The sequence below is a fragment of the Colletotrichum graminicola genome (genome assembly GCF_000149035.1).
Source record: "Colletotrichum graminicola M1.001 genomic scaffold supercont1.61, whole genome shotgun sequence".
NCBI classification, from domain to species: Eukaryota; Fungi; Ascomycota; class Sordariomycetes; order Glomerellales; family Glomerellaceae; genus Colletotrichum; species Colletotrichum graminicola.
This window is the reverse complement of record NW_007361065.1, coordinates 42,357-65,747: the sequence shown is the minus strand read 5'-3', so window position 1 is coordinate 65,747 and position 23,391 is coordinate 42,357. Positions and strand designations below refer to the sequence as shown.

General features: G+C 58.6%; 6 protein-coding genes across 6 annotated transcripts; 1 reads left to right on the top strand and 5 right to left on the bottom strand.

The window, feature by feature from the left end:
* Nucleotides 1–1,247: 1,247 nt before the first annotated feature.
* Nucleotides 1,248–3,278, top strand: GLRG_10457 (uncharacterized protein; the record flags this gene model as incomplete). The annotated part of the gene is made up of 4 exons (XM_008101142.1): nucleotides 1,248–2,838; nucleotides 2,975–3,059; nucleotides 3,135–3,206; nucleotides 3,263–3,278. The coding sequence occupies 4 exons, from the start codon at nucleotides 1,248–1,250 to the stop codon at nucleotides 3,276–3,278; spliced, it is 1,764 nt and encodes a 587-aa protein (XP_008099333.1).
* Nucleotides 3,279–4,024: 746 nt separating this feature from the next.
* On the bottom strand, nucleotides 4,025–5,725 carry GLRG_10456 (ATPase; the record flags this gene model as incomplete). The annotated part of the gene is made up of 1 exon (XM_008101141.1): nucleotides 4,025–5,725. One exon carries the CDS (start codon nucleotides 5,723–5,725, stop codon nucleotides 4,025–4,027), a length of 1,701 nt encoding a protein of 566 aa, XP_008099332.1.
* Nucleotides 5,726–6,494: 769 nt separating this feature from the next.
* GLRG_10455 (iron-sulfur cluster assembly accessory protein) lies at nucleotides 6,495–7,307 on the bottom strand (the record flags this gene model as incomplete). Its single annotated transcript, XM_008101140.1, has 2 exons — nucleotides 6,495–6,532; nucleotides 6,602–7,307. The coding sequence occupies 2 exons, from the start codon at nucleotides 7,305–7,307 to the stop codon at nucleotides 6,495–6,497; spliced, it is 744 nt and encodes a 247-aa protein (XP_008099331.1).
* Nucleotides 7,308–8,127: 820 nt separating this feature from the next.
* GLRG_10454 (uncharacterized protein) lies at nucleotides 8,128–10,553 on the bottom strand (the record flags this gene model as incomplete). Its single annotated transcript, XM_008101139.1, has 7 exons — nucleotides 8,128–9,109; nucleotides 9,165–9,502; nucleotides 9,558–9,670; nucleotides 9,725–9,878; nucleotides 9,981–10,187; nucleotides 10,274–10,370; nucleotides 10,423–10,553. 7 exons carry the CDS (start codon nucleotides 10,551–10,553, stop codon nucleotides 8,128–8,130), a joined length of 2,022 nt encoding a protein of 673 aa, XP_008099330.1.
* Nucleotides 10,554–11,427: 874 nt separating this feature from the next.
* GLRG_10453 (uncharacterized protein) lies at nucleotides 11,428–15,506 on the bottom strand (the record flags this gene model as incomplete). Its single annotated transcript, XM_008101138.1, has 15 exons — nucleotides 11,428–11,732; nucleotides 11,817–11,908; nucleotides 11,982–12,096; nucleotides 12,163–12,366; nucleotides 12,415–12,428; nucleotides 12,489–12,547; nucleotides 12,620–12,688; nucleotides 12,741–13,119; nucleotides 13,180–13,202; nucleotides 13,264–13,464; nucleotides 13,575–13,756; nucleotides 13,822–13,877; nucleotides 13,956–14,407; nucleotides 14,580–15,437; nucleotides 15,495–15,506. 15 exons carry the CDS (start codon nucleotides 15,504–15,506, stop codon nucleotides 11,428–11,430), a joined length of 3,021 nt encoding a protein of 1,006 aa, XP_008099329.1.
* Nucleotides 15,507–17,006: 1,500 nt separating this feature from the next.
* Nucleotides 17,007–21,701, bottom strand: GLRG_10452 (uncharacterized protein; the record flags this gene model as incomplete). Its single annotated transcript, XM_008101137.1, has 1 exon — nucleotides 17,007–21,701. One exon carries the CDS (start codon nucleotides 21,699–21,701, stop codon nucleotides 17,007–17,009), a length of 4,695 nt encoding a protein of 1,564 aa, XP_008099328.1.
* Nucleotides 21,702–23,391: the final 1,690 nt, after the last annotated feature.

Genomic DNA, 23,391 nt, shown 5'->3' with positions numbered 1-23,391 from the left:
TCATGAAAACCATACATGGACTTACTTATGCTGCACCTCAGTCAATGCCCCATTGCAAAGCAACTGACTACAGAGTTCATAGGTTTGCCCGATCGATAGAGTTGTTGATTGATGACAATGCTTGTGAGAGGAACTGCTTGACGGTATGCCCCCTTTCGTACGCGGAGATCAATGGTTCTAGCTTCTGAAACGAGTCGACCTACTATCGACAGTGTTCATTGTGTCACCTGCCCTAAAAGCCCTGCGCATATGCCGATCTTTGGGGTCTTTTCCTGACGTGCAATTGAACACAGCAGCCAAAAGAGCAACGAGCGACTCAGCTCTGGTCTTCCTTCCACTAAGCGCCACGAGCATGGACTCAGGCCACGGCAACACCGGCCACGCCGGCCATCAGCGAGGAGGAGAGGTGACGAACTGTGGGCCCCAGCATCCCCACCTACAAGGATCTGTATCGTGGTATGAGAGTCTACCTATTATACAATGGTACCAGGCCGAAGTTAAATACCCCGGTTAGGTAACTAACGTCCACCCCCCTACTGCAGAACTTCACTTTTGGTGAATATTCCCCCTCTATCATGATGTCGGTTATGGGGGGTAACATCATAGGGGTATTTTACTTACCCCTGTCACCCTGTATGATTACCCAGCATATGCTAGGTGTATGACTAGAGCGTATATAGGTACATTATATGTGCAGGGTCTCTAGTACCGGCAGTAACTCTGGGTATAATACGTTATCGAGTATCTATAGCACCCAATTATTTGTATCATCGGTCATGACATAAGTTAAATTAGGTGCTATCTTTACTGTAACCCTTCTTGAACACCCCGCTCCAACTAAGCCTTATAGGCCGGATACTTCCAAAGCTGTTTGGATAGGCAACACATGGCACCGTGGAGTGGGCATCGTAGAGAACAGGCTCCAGTTGTAAGTGGCATGCGCAATCAAGACGGCACTGCCCTGTCCCAAGTTGTTTAGTTTGGTAACGGCGCTCAGGAGCCGTGGCCTTGGGAACATCCGCCATGATGACTTGAGTCGTGACAGCCAGCACAATATCCACTGCGCTGCCATGGAGGCGGCTCTCCTTACGTATATACATACAAGTGTCCCACGGGCACAGATACAAACTTCTTGAAGTTCCGGCTGCTTCATCTTTCGATCATCGAGCCCCCCCCCCCCCACGCTCTTTTGTGACTTCCCTCCATTCGCTAACCACATTCGTTCATTCCGCACTCTCGTTTTCGCAATGCGCTCAACCGGCCTGCTTTCGTGCCTCGCCGTGCTCGCCGTGAGCAACGGGGCCCTAATCTTTCCCCGGCGCGGTGGTTGGGAAGATCCGGTACATGTGAGACACCGGCTCCGCGTCAGACAGGAACCCGCGGACAACACAAAGATACCTGTGACCAACAGCACTTCTACTGATCGCTCACCTACCCCAACCCAAGAACCGACAACCACGGTCCGACCTTCCGGGTCTCTGCCCACTACCTCCGCCTCGTGGACCACCAATTCCACTATGGCGTCGCTGACATCCTCGTCCTCCACGGCGCCGCCTGCCCAGACGTCGACCTCCGCCGCCACATCCACGTCAACCACAAAGCCAACCTCAGAGTCGTCTACATCAGCTCCTGCCACAACCTCCACAACAGCAGCCCAGACGTCTACTACTGCCACAACATCCACGTCAACCACAGAGTCGACCTCAAAGTCGTCTACATCAGCTCCTGACACAACCTCTACAACAGCAGCCCAGACGTCTACTACTGCCACAACATCCACGTCAACCACAGAGTCGACCTCAAAGTCGTCTACATCAGCTCCTGACACAACCTCTACAACAGCAGCCCAGACGTCTACTACTGCCACGACATCCACGTCAACCACAGAGTCAACCTCAAGGTCGTCTACATCAGCTCCTGACACAACCTCTACAACGGCGGCCCAGACGTCTACTACTGCCACGACATCCACGTCAACCACAGAGTCGACCTCAAAGTCGTCTACATCAGCTCCTGACACAACCTCTACAACGGCAGCCCAGACGTCTACTACTGTCACGACGTCTACGTCAACCACAGAGTCAACCTCAAAGTCGTCTACATCAGCTCCTACCACAACCTCAACAACAGCAGCCCAGACGTCTACCACTGCCACGACATCTACGTCAACCACAGAGTCAACCTCAAAGTCGTCTACATCAGCTCCTACCACAACCTCCTCAACAACGGCAGCCCAGACGTCTACCACTGTCACGACATCTACGTCAACCACAGAGTCAACCTCAAAGTCGTCTACATCAGCTCCTGACACAACCTCCTCAACAACAGCAGCCCAGACGTCTACCACTGCCACGACGTCTACATCAACCACAGAGTCAACCTCAAAGTCGTCTACATCAGCTCCTACCACAACCTCCTCAACAACGGCAGCCCAGACGTCTACCACTGTCACAACATCCACGTCAACCACAGAGTCAACCTCAGAGTCGTCTACATCAGCTCCTACCACAACCTCCTCAACAACGGCAGCCCAGACGTCTACCACTGTCACAACATCCACGTCAACCACAGAGTCAACCTCAGAGTCGTCTACATCGGCCTCTACCACGACATCTGCGTCAACCTCAGCGTCGTCTGCACTACCTACCACGGGACCCGAGCAGCCTCACGTCTTGTTGACCCAGCCCGTCAAGCCCGTGTGGCCCCTCGACTCACCAGGGTTCCACAAGGTCTACGAGGCGGACAAGGTTGGCAGCGTCGGCTACTACGCCGTATCGAACAGCACGAGCGACGGCGTCACGGACAACATCCTCCATTGGTGCCTGGACAAGTGCACCGGTAAGTGACACCCCCTCCACGCTCCCAGCAAAACGTATCTACGTGGCCCCCGCATGGGTGCTCGGAGAACACGAGAACCAAAGAAGAAGCTTAAAAAGAGTCCTGGACGCTGACCTTTGTATGACACATATTTTAGCCGACAAACAATGCGAATCAGTCTTCATCTACAGGGTACTCACAAACAGCAGCTCTACATACCAGCAGGATTTCTTCTGCAACCAGTATGTGTTAAGCCCAAGGAGGACCCAAAACCCGCATTCCGCAAAGGGTCGACTGCTGACGAATAATCTACCCAGGTTCACCTTGATGTGGGCGAAGGCTTATATGCAGCAGGACGTCAACGCCAACGATGCAGGTGTTGCGTTCAAGTAAGTCATTTCCCACCCCATTGGCCAATGAGAGTTAGATTCTGATGCCATAGCAGTAAGGCCACATCGTAGAGCCCCCCCAATAGCATGCCGTTCCCCTCTCCCTTCCCTTTTCTGTTTATCTGCAGCGTACGACATATACCATGATGTTACGAAAGCTAGGCTCAAGAGCAGTAGTCTTTGGGTAAAGGATAATAAATAATGTTCCGCCGTTGGTTTGGGCGTGCCTTTTCTTTTTTTTGTCTGCTAGCTAGCTAGAGACTTTGCGTGATGTTCTACTCAAAGAATTGTTAGCTTGGAGAATTGGGTTACGTAAATACGACGCCGTTAATTGCGGGCAGCAATTAACGACTTGTATCCTACGTGACAACTTGACAAAGATCGGTCGCGAGAGCCTCGCATGTGGAAGCTCATGGTTTCGGCCCTGTTGCGTGCCATCCATCGCGTGTTGCACCCGTCCAATATTTGTATAGATATATAGCATAGCAGCCATACACGGCTCTGCGGCATTTTCCTAGATTCAGGAATCTTTTTACCCTATTTCTCTTGCAACCTACTGTGTGCTGTAACCCGTGACAAGATAGGTGTATTTGTTCGCCAATCGCACTGGCCTGATGCCGTTCCTATGCGCCGTTTTGCTATATGCAATGCCCGTAATATGCACCCTGATCCCAATAGGGGCCGTATAACCCAAAGCTCGACCCATCCAGGACGCCGCCCCCCCCCCAAACGCCGCTCAGCCCTGCCAGACGACAACAGGCACAATGCTTACGCTCAAAAGTCAAAGCCGCCCCCCCCTCATCGCCCGCGAGCCTCTTTCACGTCTCCGTTTCCATCTCCAGGTCCGGGTCGACCTCGGTCCCCAGGTCCCTGTCCTCCAGGAACCGCCGCCCGACGAGCTCGTCCGGCAGGTACTCCTGGCGGACCCTGCCACCCCTGTAGTTGGGCGGGTACTTGTACTCGGCGCCGTAGCCCATCTCGCGCATCAGCCGCGTCGGCGCGTTGCGCAGGTGCAGCGGGACCGGCAGGGCGGCAACGCCGGGCTCCCGCAGCGCGGCGTAGGCGTTGTTCAGCCCGCGGTAGGCGCGGGTGCTCTTGGGGGCGAGGCTCAGCGCGACGGCGCAGTGGGCCAGCGGGATCCGGGCCTCGGGCATGCCGATCTGTTGGGCGGCCGTGTAGGCGGCCGTGGCGAGCGGCAGGAGCGTGTTGTCGGCGAGACCGACGTCCTCGGAGGCGATGACGACCATGCGGCGCGCGACGAAGAGCGGGTCCTCGCCCGACTGCAGCATGCGGGCAAGGTAGTAGAGCGCGGCGTCCGGGTCGGAGCCGCGGACGGCCTTGTGGAAGGCCGAGATGGTGTCGTAGTGCTGGTCGCCGGCGCGGTCGTACACGAGCGTCTTGGTCAGCGACGCCTTGATGTCCTCCTTGGTGGCCTCGGGCCGCGTCGAGAGCGACAGCGCGAGCTCGAGCAGGTTCAGCGCCGTGCGGGCGTCGCCGTCCGAGAAGGCGGCGAGGTACGTCACGAGCTCGGCGTCAACGAGCGGGCTGCCCGGGTAGTTGCCGACGCGGGCCTCCTCATCGATGGCGCGCAGCAGGATGCGCGCCACGTCCTCGTTGGCGAGCTTGGACAGCGTGAAGGTCCGGCAGCGAGACAGCAGCGCCTGCTGCACGCGGAAGCTCGGGTTCTCCGTCGTCGCGCCGATGAGGGTTATGGTGCCGGCCTCGACGGGCTTGAGGAAGACGTCCTGCTGCGACTTGGAGAAGCGGTGGATCTCGTCGCAGAAGATGATGGTCTTGCGCCCCGTCAGCGCCAACTCGTTGGCGGCCTCGGCGAACAGCTTCTTGCACTCGGCGACGCCCGACGACGTGGCGTTCATCTCGATGAAGCGCGAGCCGACGCTCTGCGCGATGCAGCGCGCGATGGTCGTCTTGCCCGTGCCGGAGCCGCCCCAGAGGATCATGGAGGGCACGCGGTCCGACTCGATGAGGGAGCGCAGCACGCCATGGGAGCCGACGAGGTCCTGGCCGCAGACCTCATCGAGGGTCCTGGGCCGCATGCGCTCGGCGAGGGGCGCGGCGCGGGCCGTCTTTGTGCGCTTCGCCACGGGGCCGTTCTCGGGCTGCTGCTGCTGCTGCTGCTGCTGCTCGGCCGCGTCGCTGTCCGTGTCGGCGGCGTTGGCCATGGCGAAGGGGGAGGGCGCGGCGCCGGGGCCGTCGTCATAGCTGCGTTTCACGCCAGCCGTTGGGCGGGTCGTACCACCGCCGTTGGCGGGGGTGGTGAGGACCTTGGTCGGAGGGGCATGGCGCTTCGCAGAGGGGGTCTGGAAGAAGGAGGAGGAGGCTGGGCGCTTGACCTGGGACGAGGAGAGCTTCGAACTGCCATTGGCCTGGGTCGCTACAGGAGGGGAAGAGGTCTGTTCGGGGTTGAAGATGTGGCTCTCGCAGCCCGAGTCGATGTGGGAGTTGATCAGCGCCTCCTTGACGGGCTTATTGCAGATGGGGCAGTCGACTGCTGCCATTCTGACGGTATACCGAGAGGATTGGGACGCATGCAAAAGAGCTGTAGAGCCGTTGTTGGCCGCTACCGGGAGGAGGGGGAATCTTTCCGGATTTTGCTGGCCGTTTTGGTCAAGTCGCGTGGTGTTTCGGGAGGGAGTGAGTTCGAATCCAGATGGGAGGAGACGAGACGCGCTTGGGGGGCTTTTTCTTTTTTTAAGTGCTAATGACGCGACTATCAATTGAGTCGAGCTGAGCTGAGCTACAACGTGCGTAGGTATTCTAGCGGGGAACCGGGATGCATCGATCCGTACCAGCCGGCGGGACGTGTCTGCCACTGGCAGGGGGAAACAGGGGTCTCCGGCACTCGGGTTCGGAGATACGCTGTGCCGCCAGTCTTGGGGATCAAGGAGACGGAAATCATAATGATCAATGACATGATTATAAAGTATTGCTCTTTCAAACGAAGATGTTATTGTTCCACGCCCGGTTTGGGTGAACCGGGCCTTTTTTTCGTAGGTATCATTACACCGGAAAAACGCCTGCCAATGCCCTTTGTCCCAACTTTGCTGCTCGGCTACGAGCGTGTGATGTACATTACGCCCCGGCGTGAGAAAAGAAATGTGATGCCAATGCCGTCTACCGATTCCCGTCTCTTCTATGCTACAGACGGACGGCCGGTCTTTGAGCCATGTGTAAGACCAGGCCGTTGAGCTTAACGGCAAGAATAGTGCATCCTCGAGCTGGCTGTCTGTTGCAGCGAGGCTCCTCGCTCACCAGTTATATTACACCTCAAACCATGAAGGACTCGCCACACCCACATTGCTCCTCTGTTTGAACGTCAGCAAAACAGCTCGCCACGAAACAAGCAGCCTAAGACGGGCGCGTGGGAGACTCACTGATGTTGGGGTTCTTGAACACGAACCGCTGGCTGAGCTTGTCCTCGACCCAGTCCATCTCGCTGCCGATGATGCTGAACAGCGCCTTGCTGTCGATCAGCACCTTGACGCCGTCCTGCACCACCTCCTCGTCGAAGCTGCCGGGCTTGTCGACGTACTCGAGGTGGTAGGCCAGGCCCGAGCAGCCCCTGTTGCGCACGCCGACCTTGATCAGCTTCGGCTCCGGCTGATCCAGTAGCGCGCGCAGCTGCTCCACGGCCGACGGTGACAGCTTCATCGCCGCCTTGCGCGCGCGGAGCTTGCGCTGCGGGCGGCCCGTCGGCTTAGGGGTCTGGGCCGCCTGTTCCGACACCTTGGGCGCGGGGGCCACGGCGCCGGCTGTTTGCGCCGACGACGTCGCCGACGCCTCCGAGGTCGCCAGGGATGTGTTTGCCGTCGTTTGCGCTGTCGAGGACTGCTGCCGGGGTGCCATCTGCGAAGGGATCTTGGGGGGTCTCGTCTCGTTCACCTTCGGGAGGGGATCCGGCGTAGCGATCGAGGTCTCGGGAATTCCGTCGCCTCTCGCAGGAGGCGGTGTGTTGTTGTTCGAGTAGAGGGGATAGGACTGGAAGGACGGGCTGCCGTAGGCGCGGCGGGGGGCAGCGCATTGCAGCGCTGCGCAGGAGCGGCGGAATGCCACCCTGCTGAGTATCCTCGGAGCGTTCATTTTGGGGGGGGGGCGGGTGATATGGATATGTGCGTTGCAGTAGCAAACCGACGTGGTGTCGCTTCGAACCGATGTACTCGTCTCGTTTCTATGTCTAGGTGTTGATGTTAGAGGGGGGCTTAAAAGGTGAGGGCTCAATCGTCCGACAGTGACGAGACAATCCGTTGGGAATTGCAGGTCGGAGGAGGTTTTTGCGGTCAGTCGGGATTGGTAATGGAAGCCAGATGCTGGGGCCCGCCTGGGGGGGGGGGCGTCATTTGACGGTTTTCTGGCCCGTGGCGCGGCTATGACATGCTAAGCGGTTTCCACTGTACATGGTGCTCTATGGCCAATCATGCGCCGCTAATTTGTCAACGGTCCTGTGGCATGGCGTCGATGACAAAGCAGCCCTTGCACTTCCAGCAATGACTCTATCTTCATGCATCGTATCCCTTTTGCCAACTAACATGACTCTTTTCCCTTTGAAGCGCCGGGATAAAATAAAAAAGGCCGCTCGAGCTCAACTTTCTTTCGGACTATCGAGCGACACTATGCGAGACAAACCTAGAGGTTCGACAGAAAGATGCTGAGAGTTGGGGACCATGCAAGTCTCCTCTGAGTTTCTTGAGTTGAGTCCGCTGTTGAGGTATTCCGATGTCTTCGCCATCTTTAATGACGCCTTACCTTCACCTCAATGCGGGCAACAGTCGTCATCGACTCAGTCCCTCGAGTCGACGCAGCCAGCATATCTGATCCGCATGGCTCATGAGCATCATATCGGGTGTCATTAACATCATACACTCTACTTTCTAACCGGCCTTCACCACTCCTCTTCCCATTCTCATCTCTCAACCAACTCCCTTACATCGACAACGGCCGCTCTTGCCATCTTTTTCAGCAACGTCCTCTCGTCCGCCTCGCGATATCGATCCCACGTGTCGAGGCCCTCCTTTGCCTGTATGCTCAGCGTCTCGTACCCCTGCTTGATTACCTCCGTCACCTGGATGCTCGTGAGATTCCCCTTCTTCTTCCCGTTCTCCGCCAACAGCTCCTTGTAGTGCGTGCTCACGTTGATGAGCGTGTCGATCGAGTTGCTCGGGCGCTTGCCGAGCTGGTAGCTGTCCTTGAATTTGATGAGCACGTCGCCCGCCTCGACTACCTTGTAAAATAGGTCGTCGTATGCTGCCGGTGACGGCAAGAAGCCTTCGCCCGCTGAGAGGGACAGGGCGAGAAGGTTGACAACGTTGTCCAGCAGCAAATCGATTTGCGAGAGGCCCTTCAGGTCCGCGACATACGTCGTCAGGAATTTGACCAGGTTTAGCAGGGCCCGGAACAGATCCGACCAGTGGTGATCCAGCCGTGTGCGGGATCGGGACAGATACGAAACGACGCGGAGCAAGATCCCCACGCACAGCGTGTATAGCTCTACATCCAGTCTGCGACGTAGGTTATGTGTGATTCCGTCCACCATCGTGTCCAGCACCGCCGTCGCCAAAATACGTTCGCCTGTGACCAGTGGGAGGAACGGTTGTCTTTGGCGGCACAGGCGCACGCGCCCCTTGGATTCTCCGCTGCATATCCGCTTGCAGAGCACGGGGTCCTCGATCATTAGCCGGAAAACCATGAGGTTGAGATGGGAGTAATGGGTTGTGCGCTCCGAGAGGTGAGCGTGCTGGAGGAGGTAGGATGTGAGTGACGTGAAAGCCGCCAGAGGTTGTTCGCCGCCCTTTTCGGCGGGGAGCGTAGCTAGGTTGAAGCAGAAGAGCTTGTTGGCGTGAGTGAAGTCATATGTTGCCAGCAACACTGCCGCCTCTTCGCCGGGTCTCATCATCGTGTAAGTTTCTTGTCTGATGTGGTTCTCTGGGCTGCGGCACTCACAGTTTGGCAAACATTTGCTTCATCGTCTCGGCGTCGTAAACAGCCTTCTTCTCCGGCCTGGGACCCCTTGCGACGACTCCGAGCCCGATCATGCGCAGCGTGCCGTTGAGCGTCCAGCCCTCGGGCAGGTCGTCCTGCACCTCTACGTATTGCGTAGTCAGATGCTGGCATGTCTCCCCAATGCACCGTATGATCTTCTTGATTGTCCCTTCGTTGACGAAGTCGTTCAGTCGCATCTGATACGGGTTTTGGAACTCAAACTTGTTGTAGTTGGCCAGGAGGCCAAGGAGGGTGAAGGAGCTGAGGATACGTTCCGTTGTGTCGGTTTCTTGGATAAACTGCGACTGGCGTCAGAACGGCTCCTATCATGCCGTCGAGAACAGGTTGACTTACCTTCATCACCGCGGGGAAGAGGTCCCTCTGGATCAGGTACGTCAAGAGACTCGTCTGGTATGCGCCCGCCGTCACGGCCAACACAACATCGACAGCCCTTTGTCGCAAGTCCACTGCCACCAGTCAGCAACATGTCCCCGCGCCCGTATGAGTTCCTTGGGCCTTACAGCTCTTCCCACCCCGGATGATCTGGTCCAGCGCCCCCACAAAGTCTGTAAAGATGGTATCGATATAGTCGATGCCCGCCAGAACGTTGATGATGTCCGAGCTAGGATGCGCATACTTCTTGGACAGTGTCGAGCAGAGAAACACGCTTAGGGTCTGCGATTCCGTTGAGCACACGTCAGCGACCGCAGCAACATCCAGGTCCGACCTTGCTCGGCACCGATAAAACTAGGGGGTAAACGGCGGGGCCAGACTCACATCAAGCGCATGCAAATCGGCAACACCCTGGCCGCTTTTCACGGCGGCCACGGCCCGCGCAAAGAGTTCCCTCGTGTGCTCCTCCAACGCAAGTATGGCGGCGGGCCCGAGGCCATCAAGGATTTGCCTCAGGGCGGCGCGGTCGGGTCGGAGAAGGAAGAATTCCCGCCAGAAACCTTCAGAGCGTTCATAATCACCGTCGTCGTCCTAGATATAAGGGGGAATGGGTGTCAGCGGAAAGGTGCGGACTGCGTCGCAAGCCACGGGCTGGGCGAAACCGGGCGGCACGGTACTGGCGGGCCAGGTCGAGGATCGTCAGGGGAAGCATTTGTCGGCAGCGTCGGGGTCGCAAGGCTCGCGGGTAGGGGAGTGTGAATGAATTGAACGCACCTGACAATTGCAACATTAGCTGAAGTGTTCGATTGAAGGTCGCACCGGTCACCTCGGCCGTTGTTGAGTGGTGCAGGCACGACGGGGGGTCTTTCGCACCTTGAACAGCGACTCGTACAGCTCGACGATCTTGGGTTTGAACACCTCGGGCGGGGGCTGACGGGTCAGCGGTGATGCCTCCATTTCCCAGAGGTGCAGTGATGATAGACCAGAGTGGCTGCTGTTTCTCTTGAAGCTGTAAGGGGGCGAGGGCGTCTTTTTGGTGTAAAAGCACTTGAAGCTGGCTTAAGTTGGGCCGGCAGCACGCGAGGTGATGCGCGTTTCGATAAAAAAAGATAGAGAGGATGCTCGTACAGTGTCATGTGACGTTATGAACTGTATTGAAGGACACACGATCGCTACCGATTCACAGTGTTTTCGATTGTGGGCACTGTCCCACACGCATGCGCATCGCCTCGAAACGTTCGGGACACTTGTCCAGCGCCATCATCCGGAATGTTTCATGTACAGCTGCACCTGATCCATCCAGTCTTCCGCCGTAGGGCTGACGGGAACCTCCAAATTGCAGTCCCATCGATCCAATGCCGAGACCCAGAGTCTTACCTAACTTGTCCATTTCCACTATTGCCAATGTGGATCGGCATTCGAGCAAAGTGCCTAAAGGCGAACTTGGTTTAGGCAATTTTCACGAAATGCCTGTACAGGACAGGGACATCGAGGCGTCGATAGACAATGCTATCACCCATCCCTTGACCTTGACGCCTCGATGACGAGGATTACCGTGCGCTGCCTAGGGAGTTGTCTAATCATGTTGTTGTCAATGCCCACCTCTCAACGATTCATCGAGTTGCAAATCTCACCGACGGCGCCTTTATCCCTACACTGTTCCGGTCCACGTCTGGAAAGCATGCCGAATACTGGGCAAGACCCTAGGGAGCCTCTGGAACCCCAATCCTGTCTTAATAGCAACGGTCCAAGCATGTCATATTTGCGATAATGACCAAGCCATGTGATCCAGTAAGCATACAGATTGAGCCAGTGCCGGAAACATATACCATCAAGCAGCCATAATCTCTTTGATCCGCCCCAACTCCTCTCTTGCCGTGGCGGTTTCGACCTCCAGGCACCTTCTCAACCCCGGGTTCTCCTCACTCTCCGTTGCCACGTTCTCGTCCCGAACCAGATTCAGAGTTGTCTCAAAGGCGTCCAGGTGCCGCTGCAGCATCTCCAGCAGCTGTTCCTGCAGGCCGTCCGCCGAGGTCTTCAGCCTGTTCCCGAAATCTCTCATGTATTTCGGGAACAGGTTCGAGTGGCCGAGCGCGTCGTTGATGATGCCCTTGCGCCTCTGGTCGCTTCCACTACCTGTTGACCAAGGTCAGTCACGCAAGTTCCGGTGGTCAGGCCACAGCGCGCCAGTTGATCAAACATCGTCTGGTTTCGACGTACCGTATTGCATATTGCTGTCCCTATACGCCTTTTCCAACGCTTGCCCGATGAACGAGGTACGGATGCCCGACAGAGCATCTATGCGCAAAGTGCTAGCGAGATGGACGGTCAGCAGGGGCGGAGAAAGAATGTTAAAACCGCCTTCTCAGCAGGTTGGACCCTCACCCCAGCTCCTCGTTGAACTTTCCGAAGAGAGCCTCCGCCTCGGAAACGATGGCTTTGCGACGGCATTCCAACGCTACAACCAGGACCCTTCTAGTCCGCGGGAGGTCTTCGAGTTCTGTTACTTGCGTTATGTCAGCACGTCCCGATGAGGTTTCTCAAACCCATCATCATCATGGCTCACGGATAAGCTCCAGCGCCCGAGCCAAAACGTCGTCCATCAGCTCGGCGTTTTCTTCAAGCTCGTCTTCAATGGATGAACACAGCTTATCCCATCGTGGTCCCAGGTCCTTCACCAGTTCGGCGATGGCCTCCTCGTTCCAGTCGCGTCGACCGACAGCAGGAGTACAGTAGCTGCCATATTGGCGGCAGAACGCACTGTAGCTTGCTGAAGTCCATCGTTAGCAAAGGCTCCGGAGATCTCAAGGGATAACACCTGCCGTGATGCCACTGGCCTCTAGGTTAGTCAAAGTCATTGGATACACAAACTTTCAGACTCAATACACGTACGCAAGACCAGTCATTGCCAGCCTGGATGGCCAATTGTCTCCACCGGTCGAGCCGTCGATCTGACGAAACGCACATCAGAACCCGGTACATCAAAGATGGGGAAGGGACCAAGGAGCCCTACGATTGTATACTTCGGTCACGAACCCCTCTTTGATGGACTCCCCAACGCGGCTAAGAGCCGAGTCCCGCCCAACCAATTCCTGTTCATCAATAAGCTTGGTCCGGAACAGCGGGCTCCATGTTCTGCTTCACCCTCTTCAGCTTGCGCTCGACCTCGTCCAGCGCCTTACGGACGGTCCGCTTCTGCTCCGCGCTCGCGCTCCCGGCGCCCGACTCGATCCACAGAGCCACATCCCCAAAGAGGGCCGGGAGGTCGTTGGTTACAAACCCTCTCGCGATGCGCAGCTGGCTGTCCCCGATGATGGCGAGGCAGTGCTTCCGCAGCGCGAGGATCCCACTGAGGTGGAGCGAGGGGAGCGCATCGTCTTTCGAAAGCCGCCGCCTCGCCCAGTACTCGGTGTTGCTCACGCAGAACACGTGCAGCGTCCCGTCCGAATTGTTTTTCGTATATTCTTTCCGGAGCTCGCTGCTGACGATCGCGTTACGGTTTTCGATCAGGTATTTCTTGAGTCTGGATTCGAGGTGATCAGACGGCATCGATGCCAAGCGATTTCAAAGGCACGCCACTTACTCAAAACGCTTCTTTTGCAGATCCTTGCTGTGAGGCATCAGGATGGTCAGCGGAAGAGACAAAACGCGAAGATAAAGGGGGGACCTGCCCCAGGCTCCTTAGACGGCGACTCAGATCAAGTTCGATATCCTCTTGGTCCGTTAGCTCATCGTCTTCTAACTCGGCTAAGCTGAGGTTCGCCTCGTCGATCTGGCCCTGGGTCCTGGCGACCTCGTTGCTCAGCTCCTGGATACGCCTCGCGCGCGGGCCTTTCCAGTCCTTTATAGCCTCCTCGGCTCGAATGTCCTGGATTGCGGAACAAAGTCAACACGACGGCCTCGCAGGCAACGCGCCACCACCACAACCACCATCACGGTAGGCAAAGCTGGGAAGATGGGCACCCGACGGCAACGTACATCAGACTTGGTACAGACGATGCCCACGTTGGACAGCTCAGCTTTCTTCGCGAGTTCGAAGACGCTCGCCACACCGGCGTCGGTCGTCGCCCGCCCGATGTGGCAGATGGCGAGGACCTCGTTGCAATGAAGCAGATACCGCTCCGTGACCTTCCTGCGCGCCGAGTTCACGTCGCGGAGTCCTACACACGTCGATAGTCAGAAAACACTTCTGCCTCGACTCCTGCGCCACGAGGACTCGGCTTACCAGGTAGGTCGACAAGGACCAGGCCCTTGCTCAGGATGTGCGAGTTGAGAAACACCCTAGGAACACATCGTCAACAGACCGCTCCTTCCCGCTCATCCCTTTCGCGGATCGCTCAATAGGGGTGCAGGACTCACTTAATCGTCTTGATGTACGGCCAGACGGCCGGTTCGCGCACTCCCGCCGTCTCGGACGTCAACCGCATCAGCAGGCTCGAACACGCCTGCGCTTCGGCCATGGTATATCTCCCGTCGTCCTGCGGGTAGGTCTCATTCAGCCAGGACCGCAACGTCGACAGCACATTCTCCTCCCGATCGCCAGCGAGGAACGCCTCGTCACCGAGCCGACCCCGGAACATGGCCCGAAACGTGTCCAGCGCGACCTTGGCCTGTTGTTCGGCTTCCTCCACCCCGTCATCCTTGGACATCTCTCTGGCGTGCAGGTGGAAGCGGCGGTACGACTTGAGCAGCTCGTCAACCTGGTTCGTGAGCTCGTCCCTGTCAAAGCGCTCCACCTCAACGACGAAATCGTCGGGGGCGTGATGGTGGTACTCGGTGACGACGCAGGTACACGCGGCTCCGCTGTTACTCTGTGCAGGAATCAGCTACAAAAGAAGACAACAGCCCTCGTTCTCATGCGCCATGTCACTCACGGTTCTAGCTAGCCCCTCTCGGTCCAAGAGTGAGTTCAAAACACTGCTTTTCCCTATAACAACCCCCGATTCCGCCGTCAGTCTCAACCCACACACGCCCAACACTAACAAGCAAGGGAGGCTCACCGACGCCCGAGTCCCCCACAAAGCCAACGGTCCGCGTCGAGGGGCACCGGAAGCTCGCCAGCTCCCGCGTCCGGCGGTGCAGCCGCTTGATGGTCGAGTCTGCGCTCGCGTGGAGCGGGCTTGCCTCCAGAACGCCCGCCAGCCGCGCAGCCAGCGCCTTCGCGGCCCCAAACGCCCCCTGGACCGCCGGGTCGTGGAAGTGGTTCGGCGGGGGCTCCTCGTCCCGGACGTCGTGGGGGATTAGGCTCGCCCTGGAACCCGCTCGCGACCGTCGATCGGCAGGCAGCCGCAGGCCCAGCGAAGAGCCCCCGGCGTCCGGACTCACGGTGGTGGTCTGTCGCCGCCGCCACGACGGCGTACGCGCTCCAAGGTTGTCGGCGATGTCCGCTATCGCGTCCACAACGTCCGACATGCCCAACCTCGAGGGACTGTCGCCGAGGTCCAGGCCATCCAGTCGGGCGGCGATTCTCGTCGTCTCCCCGCCGTCCCCAAAAGGCGAGCCTATCCTCCTGGGGCTGGTGCCGGGAGACGAGTTGAGGCCGCGACTGGGCAACGTCGAGGACGGCGGAGAGACCGACACCGAGTGCGTCCTAGCGCGGCCGGTACCGGTACCGCTGATGCGCTTGCTACTGCTGCTGGTCTCGGTCGGGCTCTGGCTCCGCCCTTCGATCGACGGGAGGGGCTCGTCGGGCGAGCCGAGGGCAGTATACTCTTCCCGCGGCGAAGATGGGGAGGAGGAGAAATTCGAACCCTTTAGCGATGATTGGGAAGATGCCGACGGGGTGGGAGATCCGCGAGACGGCTCGCTCCCGGCCGAATGAGAAAGACGCTGCCGCTGCTGCTGTTTTCGTGATCAGATAGAACCTCACGCAGAGAGAAGGGGGGCGGGGGGGCTCACCACTGTTTTCATTGTTTGGGATCTTTATCAGTCAGTCTGGAGAGTAATAAAATAAAGACGAAAAGGAAGTTGAAAAGCGCAGACATTCCCATCCGAGACGGGGGAAGCGGCGGGAGAAATATGTTTACCGCCCACACACGTTCTTCAACCCCTCCCCCCTCTGGATGTCGTGACCGATCCTCGACTCAGAAATCGCGGCCCGTTCCAACGAACCGCGCCTCCTTCGAACCGTGGGCTCATCCCCCTCAAAACAGGGGTTATGACATTCAGGGGCATCCAGGCTAGAAAGAGGGGGGGAGGAGGCCGCTTTGCAGACCTGGTCGTTGGTTCCCCTTCCTTCCACCACCCCCCGAACTAACACCAACACCGACAAACCAACAGACAACCAACAGTGCCCGCTGCCAGGGGTGAGTCTTTTCCTCCAACCACACACTCTCTCTCACACACACATATACACACACATATACACACACCCAAGCGTATGTTACAAAAGGGACCAACACGCACGCGGGTCGGCTTGCCAAAAGCGGCCTCGACCGCGTGACGCCCCAGCCAGCTCCGTACATGATCCCATCGCGCCCCCCCTGCTTCTGCTGCCGCAGTTTCCCCCGTTTCTTCAATGACATCCAAAGGAAGGGGGGGGGGGGGGGGGGCATAGTGAGGCCATGTGAAGAACGAGGGGCAACTCCCAGACGGAAGGTTAACTGACAACCAAGTGCGAGACACACAGGGCAGCGCTTGTATAGAACGGTGGAGACTGGGGGGGGGGGGGGGGGCGGTCGCATGCAAAGGTCGACTCCGTGATTCATCAGGCGCCTGGTGCCCTCTCTCTCTGCCAACCCCCGTACGACTATCAACACATACACATACACGACAGTCCACCTTTAGGCTAGGCTGGGGGCGAGGCTGGACCGGGTATCACAGCGACCCTTGGAGCGGACCTGGGTTCACACCAACAAACACGCTTTCGACACGCTCAACCACAGCGCGGGGCACAGGACACGGGGACATCCATCTTGCGCGCGGCAACAGACGAGCGCACACGACCCAACTCACAGGGTCTTTTTTTTTCTCTTCGTCTTGGACTCTATCTACCACTACCATCGACTTCTTCTCGCCGGGCATGGAATATACAGACTAACAAAAGACGGGCGACATTATGATTGGTTTATGTGCTACCGATATATATCTATGATATATATCTAACCCTTCCTTTCCGCATAACCATCCCTTCCCTTTGCTGTCCCTTTCTAGTGCTCGCAAGCGCGCTGTATTACACGCCCGTGATGAAATTCCCCTCCTTTCCACATCCAAAACAAGAAACAAAAGAAACAAAAGAAACAGGTATCCAACGCCCATCGCAATGCCATAGTTTGTATCTTCTTGGTGTTATATAGAGAGACAACCGAGCGACGCCTGCTCCCCCATCCAGGGAATTATACAATGATTACGGGTTGATCGTAGGCGGTACTGTGGCAACGAGAGAAACGTACGTCCCTCTTTCCTACAGGCCTAGTACATGACGCTCTGCCGCCAGCGCTCGATGGACTGCATCTGCCCATTGTGCCCAGGCTGCATCGGCATCGGCATCCCGGCGCCCATGGGCTGCATCTGCATCGGCATGCCCATGCCTCCGCCGTACGGGTTTGCGCCGCCCATGCCGCCCATGCCTCCCATGCCGCCGGCGGGGTACCCCGCGTAGCCGTTCGTCGGGTTCTGAGACATGTGGGTGATGCCCGCTTGACCTATGAGCCCACCGTAAGCGGGTTGCTGGAGCGGCGCGCCGTAGTTGCTGAAGGCCATGCTGGAGCGGTTCCACCCGCCGGGGCCCATGCCGACGCCGACGCCGTTGCTGACCGCCGGCTTGTGGTGGTCGAGCCCGCCGGAGCCGTCGTTGAAGGCGCCGTTCATGTATCCGCCGGTCCGCTGCAGATTCGGCCCGGTGAGCGTCTTGGGCATCTGCGCGCGGACGGCGGCCATCTTTGCCTCCTGTTCTCTGACCTTGCGCTGCTCCTGCTCGAGGCGACGTTGCTCGTCCCAGGCAGGGTTGTGGGCCGCGGGGTGCGAGGCGAGGACGTCGGCCAAGCTGTGCTTCTTGCGCAGGGGGGGCGCCTCGGGCTCGACGGGGCCGCCGCTCAGCATCATCTCCCGTTCGCGGGCCTCGCGCTCGGCCTGCAGTCTCTTCCTCCGCTGGCCGAGCGTCTCCTCTGCCTCGTTGGGCTGAGCCTCGACCCCCTTGCCCTTGTCTTCGGGCTGCTTGACCATTTCGCCGAATTGGGCCAACATCTCCTCGGAGAACATCTTGCTGACGGGGCGGGTGCTGGGCAGATTGTTGTGTTCGGCCTCGTCCTTTGCCCTGAGGCGGCGCATGCGCTCGGCCAGGGTTTCGCCCTCGACGGCGTCGTCGTCGTCCGACTCCTCCCGGGGCCTCAGTTGACCGGCTGAATGCATCTGGTGAAGTCGGAGTTGGCTCAGACCGGCGTTGAGGGTGAATTGGCTCCTCTGCTTGGCCAAAGTCCTTGGCGGCTGCTGACCGTGCAGACGGGCGCGGCGGGCGCTGAGGGGCTCATTCTCTTCCTGATCACGGCGCTCCATCAGACCCAAGGGGCGGTTCATCTCAGCGATGGCGGGCTGATGCGCGTAGAGCACGCCGAGCGGGACTTCGTCTTCGTCGGAGCTGCCGTCCTCATCCTTGGCCCCTTCTTCCCAGGCTAGCGCAATCTTCTTCTTCTCGCGGTGCCTCTTCTGCGCCTCCGCAACGGCATCCAACTCGATTAGGGTGGCGTGCATACCGTTCTGGCCGACGTTGCGGTTCGGGTTCTGGGTGCGCATCCTTGCGTGATACTTGCGCAGCTGCAGCTCGGCGAGCAGGGTCGTTGGGGGCCCGTCGAGAACACCTGCGAACTCGTCCTCCTCTTCTTCCTCGTCTTCCTCGCCGTCGTCTTCCGAGCCCTTGTCTTCGGGCCTGTCCACCCCATCCCCGTCGACGTGATCGGACAAACCTTGGTTCTCTTCTCTGCTGCCGTCGGCCATCGAACTCTTGCGGGATCCGTCATCCGACTTCTTGCCAAAGGGCATGAGGCCGCCCTTCTTCTTCTGCGAGGCAGCCCTGACGTGCTCCTCGGGCAGCAGGACGGTGGGTGCGGCCGACTTTCTGTTCTTGTTCTTGTCGGGGCCGTACACCTCGGAACCGAGCTTGCCGGCAAAGGCATGGTCCGTGAAGGCGCTGACCGGTGCGGTCGTGGACGCGTCTAGGATGCTGTCGAGCGTGGCCATGGGTGAACCTTCCTTGACCTCGATTTTGGGTGGTGTTGACGGCAGGTCGAAAAAGGCGCTCGCACGCAGTTGCGGTGGCAGCTGGGAGGCCCTTGGCATTTTTGACTTGCGCCGTTGCTGGGTGGGCGGCGGCGGAGGCGGCTGCTGTGGCATGTCCTCAGATTGCCCACCCGCCAGCAACGCGTCGGCCTGCTCCGACGGCAAATGTGAATCGTGGACGGGCGATTTCATCGATGCATCCCCAGAAGGTTCGCCTTCAGCAACATCGCCAAAGGTGGTCATGCCGTGGCCAGCGAGCGGGTCGGGCAGCCACATCTTGGACTCGCGCACCACCGTCTCGGGGTCCTGCGGCAGGTACTCGGCCTTGCCAAAGCCGGGGTGGCCCATTGCCTGCAGCACCTTTGAATGTCTCGCGTTGCGGACCTCGGTCTTGGGCTTCTTGGACAGCTTGGGCGGCAGATTCAGCATGGCCGGTACGCGGGCGGGGTAGTAAAGCATCTCCTGGCCGGTGAGCGGGTCAAAGTACGACTGCGGCCGGCCCACGGCGGCCCTGTTCGTGGGCGGCACGCGGCGCGACAGCGGCTCCCACTGGGGCTCGGGGATATCGGGCATAGGCATCGCCTGCGGCCTGGGCACGACGGGTCTCTCGCGATACGCACCATCGGCGGGCTCGTGGTGGTCGTAGGCGCGCTCGACATCTTCGGGCTGGCAGTGCACGCCGTCAAAGTCGCCAAACACATTGGTGTGGTCAAAGGTCGAGGTCGACTTGGGGGTGGGCGGCCTGTCATCCGGGTTCGGCCCGGCGTTGTCGGCGGCAAAGTCGAGGCCGAGACCGGAAGATTGACGATCCATGTCGCCGAGCATGTCGTGGTAGCTGGCGCTGGGGTCGTCGTCGTGGCGGGTGTTGGGGCGGCGGATGGTGGCATCGTCGGCGGCGGTCACTGGCACGGGGGCATCGTCGGCCTCATCGAGCACGCGACCGGTCAGGGCGACGGGCTCGGACTCGGCAATCTCGGCCAGGGAAGGCTTGGCGGAGGAGCGAACGCTCCTAATGGAGCCCTTGCCGGGGCCGTGGCGCGACAAGATGGCATCGACGTCGATCTCGGGACGGCCAGTGGAGTTCTTGGAGCCAGAGCGCAGGCGACCGGTCAAAGAGTGGTTGGGAGACATGACGTAGCCGCTGGGGGAGTATCCGCCGATGCGAGCGGCGTTGTTGAGCTCGACAATGGAGGCGACGGGAGGGAGGACGCGAAGGGGGCCGGGCTGAGCCGAGGACTCGTCGGTGTGGGAAGGGGAGGCGGCAGCGGCGAGGTTTGCGGCGAGGATGGAGGAGCGGCGGGAGTCGGAGCGCTTCAGTTCACCATGCAAGTCGCGGATGGCGTCCTCGATGGAGCTGGTCATGGACAGGCGCTCGGCCGACTTCTCGAGGGCGGCAACGTTGCCGGTGTAGGCGCCGGAGCGGCAGTTGAGATCGGGAATGGGATGCTTGAGGGTGAAGTTGGAATCGGAAGTAGTTCGGACGATGGGTCTGGCGACGGGTCGCACGAGATTGGCGGCAGACGAGGAGGAGGAGGAGGAGGACGACGACGAAGAGGAGGAGGGGTTTTGCTGCAGCAGCAGGTTCTCCTGAATCTGGGAGACGAGGCTGCCGGTAGGGGGTGACGAAGTTGCGGAAAGTTGGCGGGTGAGTGCAGCGGGGGCGGAGAAGACGGTGGAAGGTGACGAGACGGATGCAGGCGGGCTCGTGATGGCGGATGCAGCAGAGCTCGTATTCGGGGGCACGACGGCGGTATTGCCGATGTTGCTAATAATATTATTATTACCGTTGCTGTTGTTGTTGTTGGTCCCGATGATATTTTCCGTCCGCAGGGCCGAAGCGGGTTGGGTGGTGGCAGTGGTAGGAGAGCAGGAGCCCGTAGCGGTAGCGGTAGTGGTAGCGGTGGTCGGTGCTGGGACGCTATCCCTTTCCTTATCGTTATCGCCCTCCTCGTCCCCCCTGACCATCTGCAGCACATCCAGCGACAGCGGCGTCGTCCCTGCACGGCGTTGGCGCGGGTTCTCAGGCGAGATTGCCAGCGGGCCGGCCTCTGCCTCTTCTCCCTTATTTCTCTCCCTTGCATCGTCAGTCCAGCCAGTCACCCACTCGCCCATTTCATCGTGGCCCGCCTTGCTGCTGCTGCTGTTACTGCTACCGCTGTCGTCGTGGCTCTGGTTCGTCCTGGCTGAGTGCAACGCTGCCGCTTCTATTTCTGCTGCGTCGTCTTGGCGTGCACCCGAGACATGTCGTTGCTTATCTCCCGCCGCCGGACATGTCGCCGACGCGTGTGGTAGCCGCATGGCCGCCGTCGCTGGTGTCGCAGGCGATGCTTTCTCGACGGATGTTGTGCTTGTATTTGTGTATTTGTCACCGTGGCCCGGTCGCACAGCATACGGCGACGACGAGGACGACGCCGACGACCACTTTCCAGAAGTTGGTATCGTCGAAGCCGGTGATGTCGACTGCTGCTGCTGCTGCTGCTGCTGCTGCTGCTGCTGCTGCTGTTGTTGTTCTTGTTGCTGCTGATGTTGCTGCCTCGGACTGCCCGTCTTGTCCTCTCCTCTGCTGCCGTCGAAATCACAGTCGGGAAACAGGTCGCTGTCCATGGACATGGGCGTCAGGCTCGTTTCGACGCAGGGGAAGAAGTTGGCAGGGCTGGGCGTCGCGTTGGCGGAGAAGGAGGGCTGCGACGACGGCAAGGCCTCGTCTTTTGTGCCGTTGTCGCAATTGTTGTATTCCTCGTAGTCATCGCCGTCCACGTCCATGTAACGCGCCGCGCTCGTTTTGGATGCCGACGGTAACGCTTCTGCCTCTGCGTCGCTGTGGCCCGACCCAGACGACCCTGTCGAGGACATGGAGCACCTGCGGACCGAGGTGTAGGCTGTGGCCGCCATGTCGGCTGCTGGCGGTGTCTCGGTCTGATTTGCTCGTCGCAAGGGCGGCCGAGCTCCGGGGAAAGGTAGAGATGGGACGGCGGGCGCAGCAGTCGGTGGAGGTGAGAAAGGGAATCTCGGCGGGGAAACAAGACAACAGAGCTTTGGGGTTTCGACGATGCACCCCAAGCCAGGTTTTGGTTTGCTGGGCTTAGCTTGCCTAGTTTGCGACTTGGAACCCGGTCGAGTCTGAGCTGGGGATGGCGGTTATGGTGATGGCGATACGGGACGGCGTTTCCGAGTCGTGGTCCTTGCGTGGGCGGTGCAGGCCTCGGGAAAGAAAGAGAGAGAAAAAAAAAAATCCGTCGTTTGCCGTCGTGTTGCAAGATGCGCCCGACGGTGGGATGAGTTTCTGGTGTTTAGTTCCCAGAGTTTGCGCCTCTTCTCGTGCTTCTGTATTCGGTTTGCTCCGTGTTTGCAGGACCCTGTGCTTCACTGGTTTGGCGGCTCCAAGGAATCAAGCCCGGGTCGTCTTGCAGAGTTTCTTCGTTTATTTTATTATTATTTTTATTTTATCTTTCGTCCTCAGTCTGTGATCGTAGTGGGACGGCTCTTTTCATGTGCGGATCCGGTAACAGTGACGTAGCGCGCGAATCATGCATGGATAGAGTGGGTTTTGCTGCCGATGCGGCGAGAGTGAGTGAGAGAGAGTGAGAGGTCTTCGTCGGTTCGGTATCATGCGCCGGTTCTGGCTGGTTCCGACGGCGCGGTATCGATGGGGAAGACTGAGAAGGGGGGGGGGGGGGTATAAAGCCGAACAAGAGACGAATGCGCAAGCAGAAAAACGAGAATGTCGAAGAAGCAAGAAGAAACGATGCTGCTACTACTGCGCCTTCCTTGGAGGTGGGGAAATGAGCGAGTAAGAAGCGTGAGTCGAAGAGATCCGAGAACAGAGAGAAAGAGAGAGTACAACAGTTTGTGACGATGGAGGGGAGAAGAGAGGGTGTGAAGTAGATATTTGGGTGTGGATGATACGGGCGTGGATGGGGACCAGATGGGTATGGAAATGGAAGGATGGATGGATGGATGCGGTGAGATAGCGCAAGTCGAACAAAGGTGGGCAGCCAGGCACGCCCCGAGGTCTCGACCAAACCACACCAGACCAGGGTTATTACACCTGGGAAAGTGAATAGGTAGTTTACATAGTTAGTCGGTACGGATAGTTTAATAGGTTGGATGGCATGGAAAGGACGGCAGTGACGAGAGTCTGGGCATCCATCTCAACTCGGTACAGATCTTCGTCCTCTTTTCCTCTCACACTCTCTCCATCTCACTTTCTGTCTCTCTCTCTACCGTATCTATCTCTCTCTCTACCGTATCCATCTCTCTCTCTTCACTTCCTGCCGGTCTTCTCATCTGCATCCAAAGTAGGGAAGACGAGCGAGCGCAAACTGGCTCTTACCAAGGAAAGGCCCGAAGGAAGGTTACACGCGCCCAGGGTTTGATGGAACAAGGGGGGCGGAACAGCGAGACGGACACAGGTAGCGGGGATTAAGAAAGAAAAGAAACGAAAGTGGTTAACCGTGGGAAAAAAACAGTAAAGAAATAAAATAAAAAGATGAGACGCACTGATACTGATCAAAAGGCCAAAACAGACACCCGAGCAACAAAGCAGCACCCGACTCCGGCCCCCCCCCCCCCTTCTCTTTTC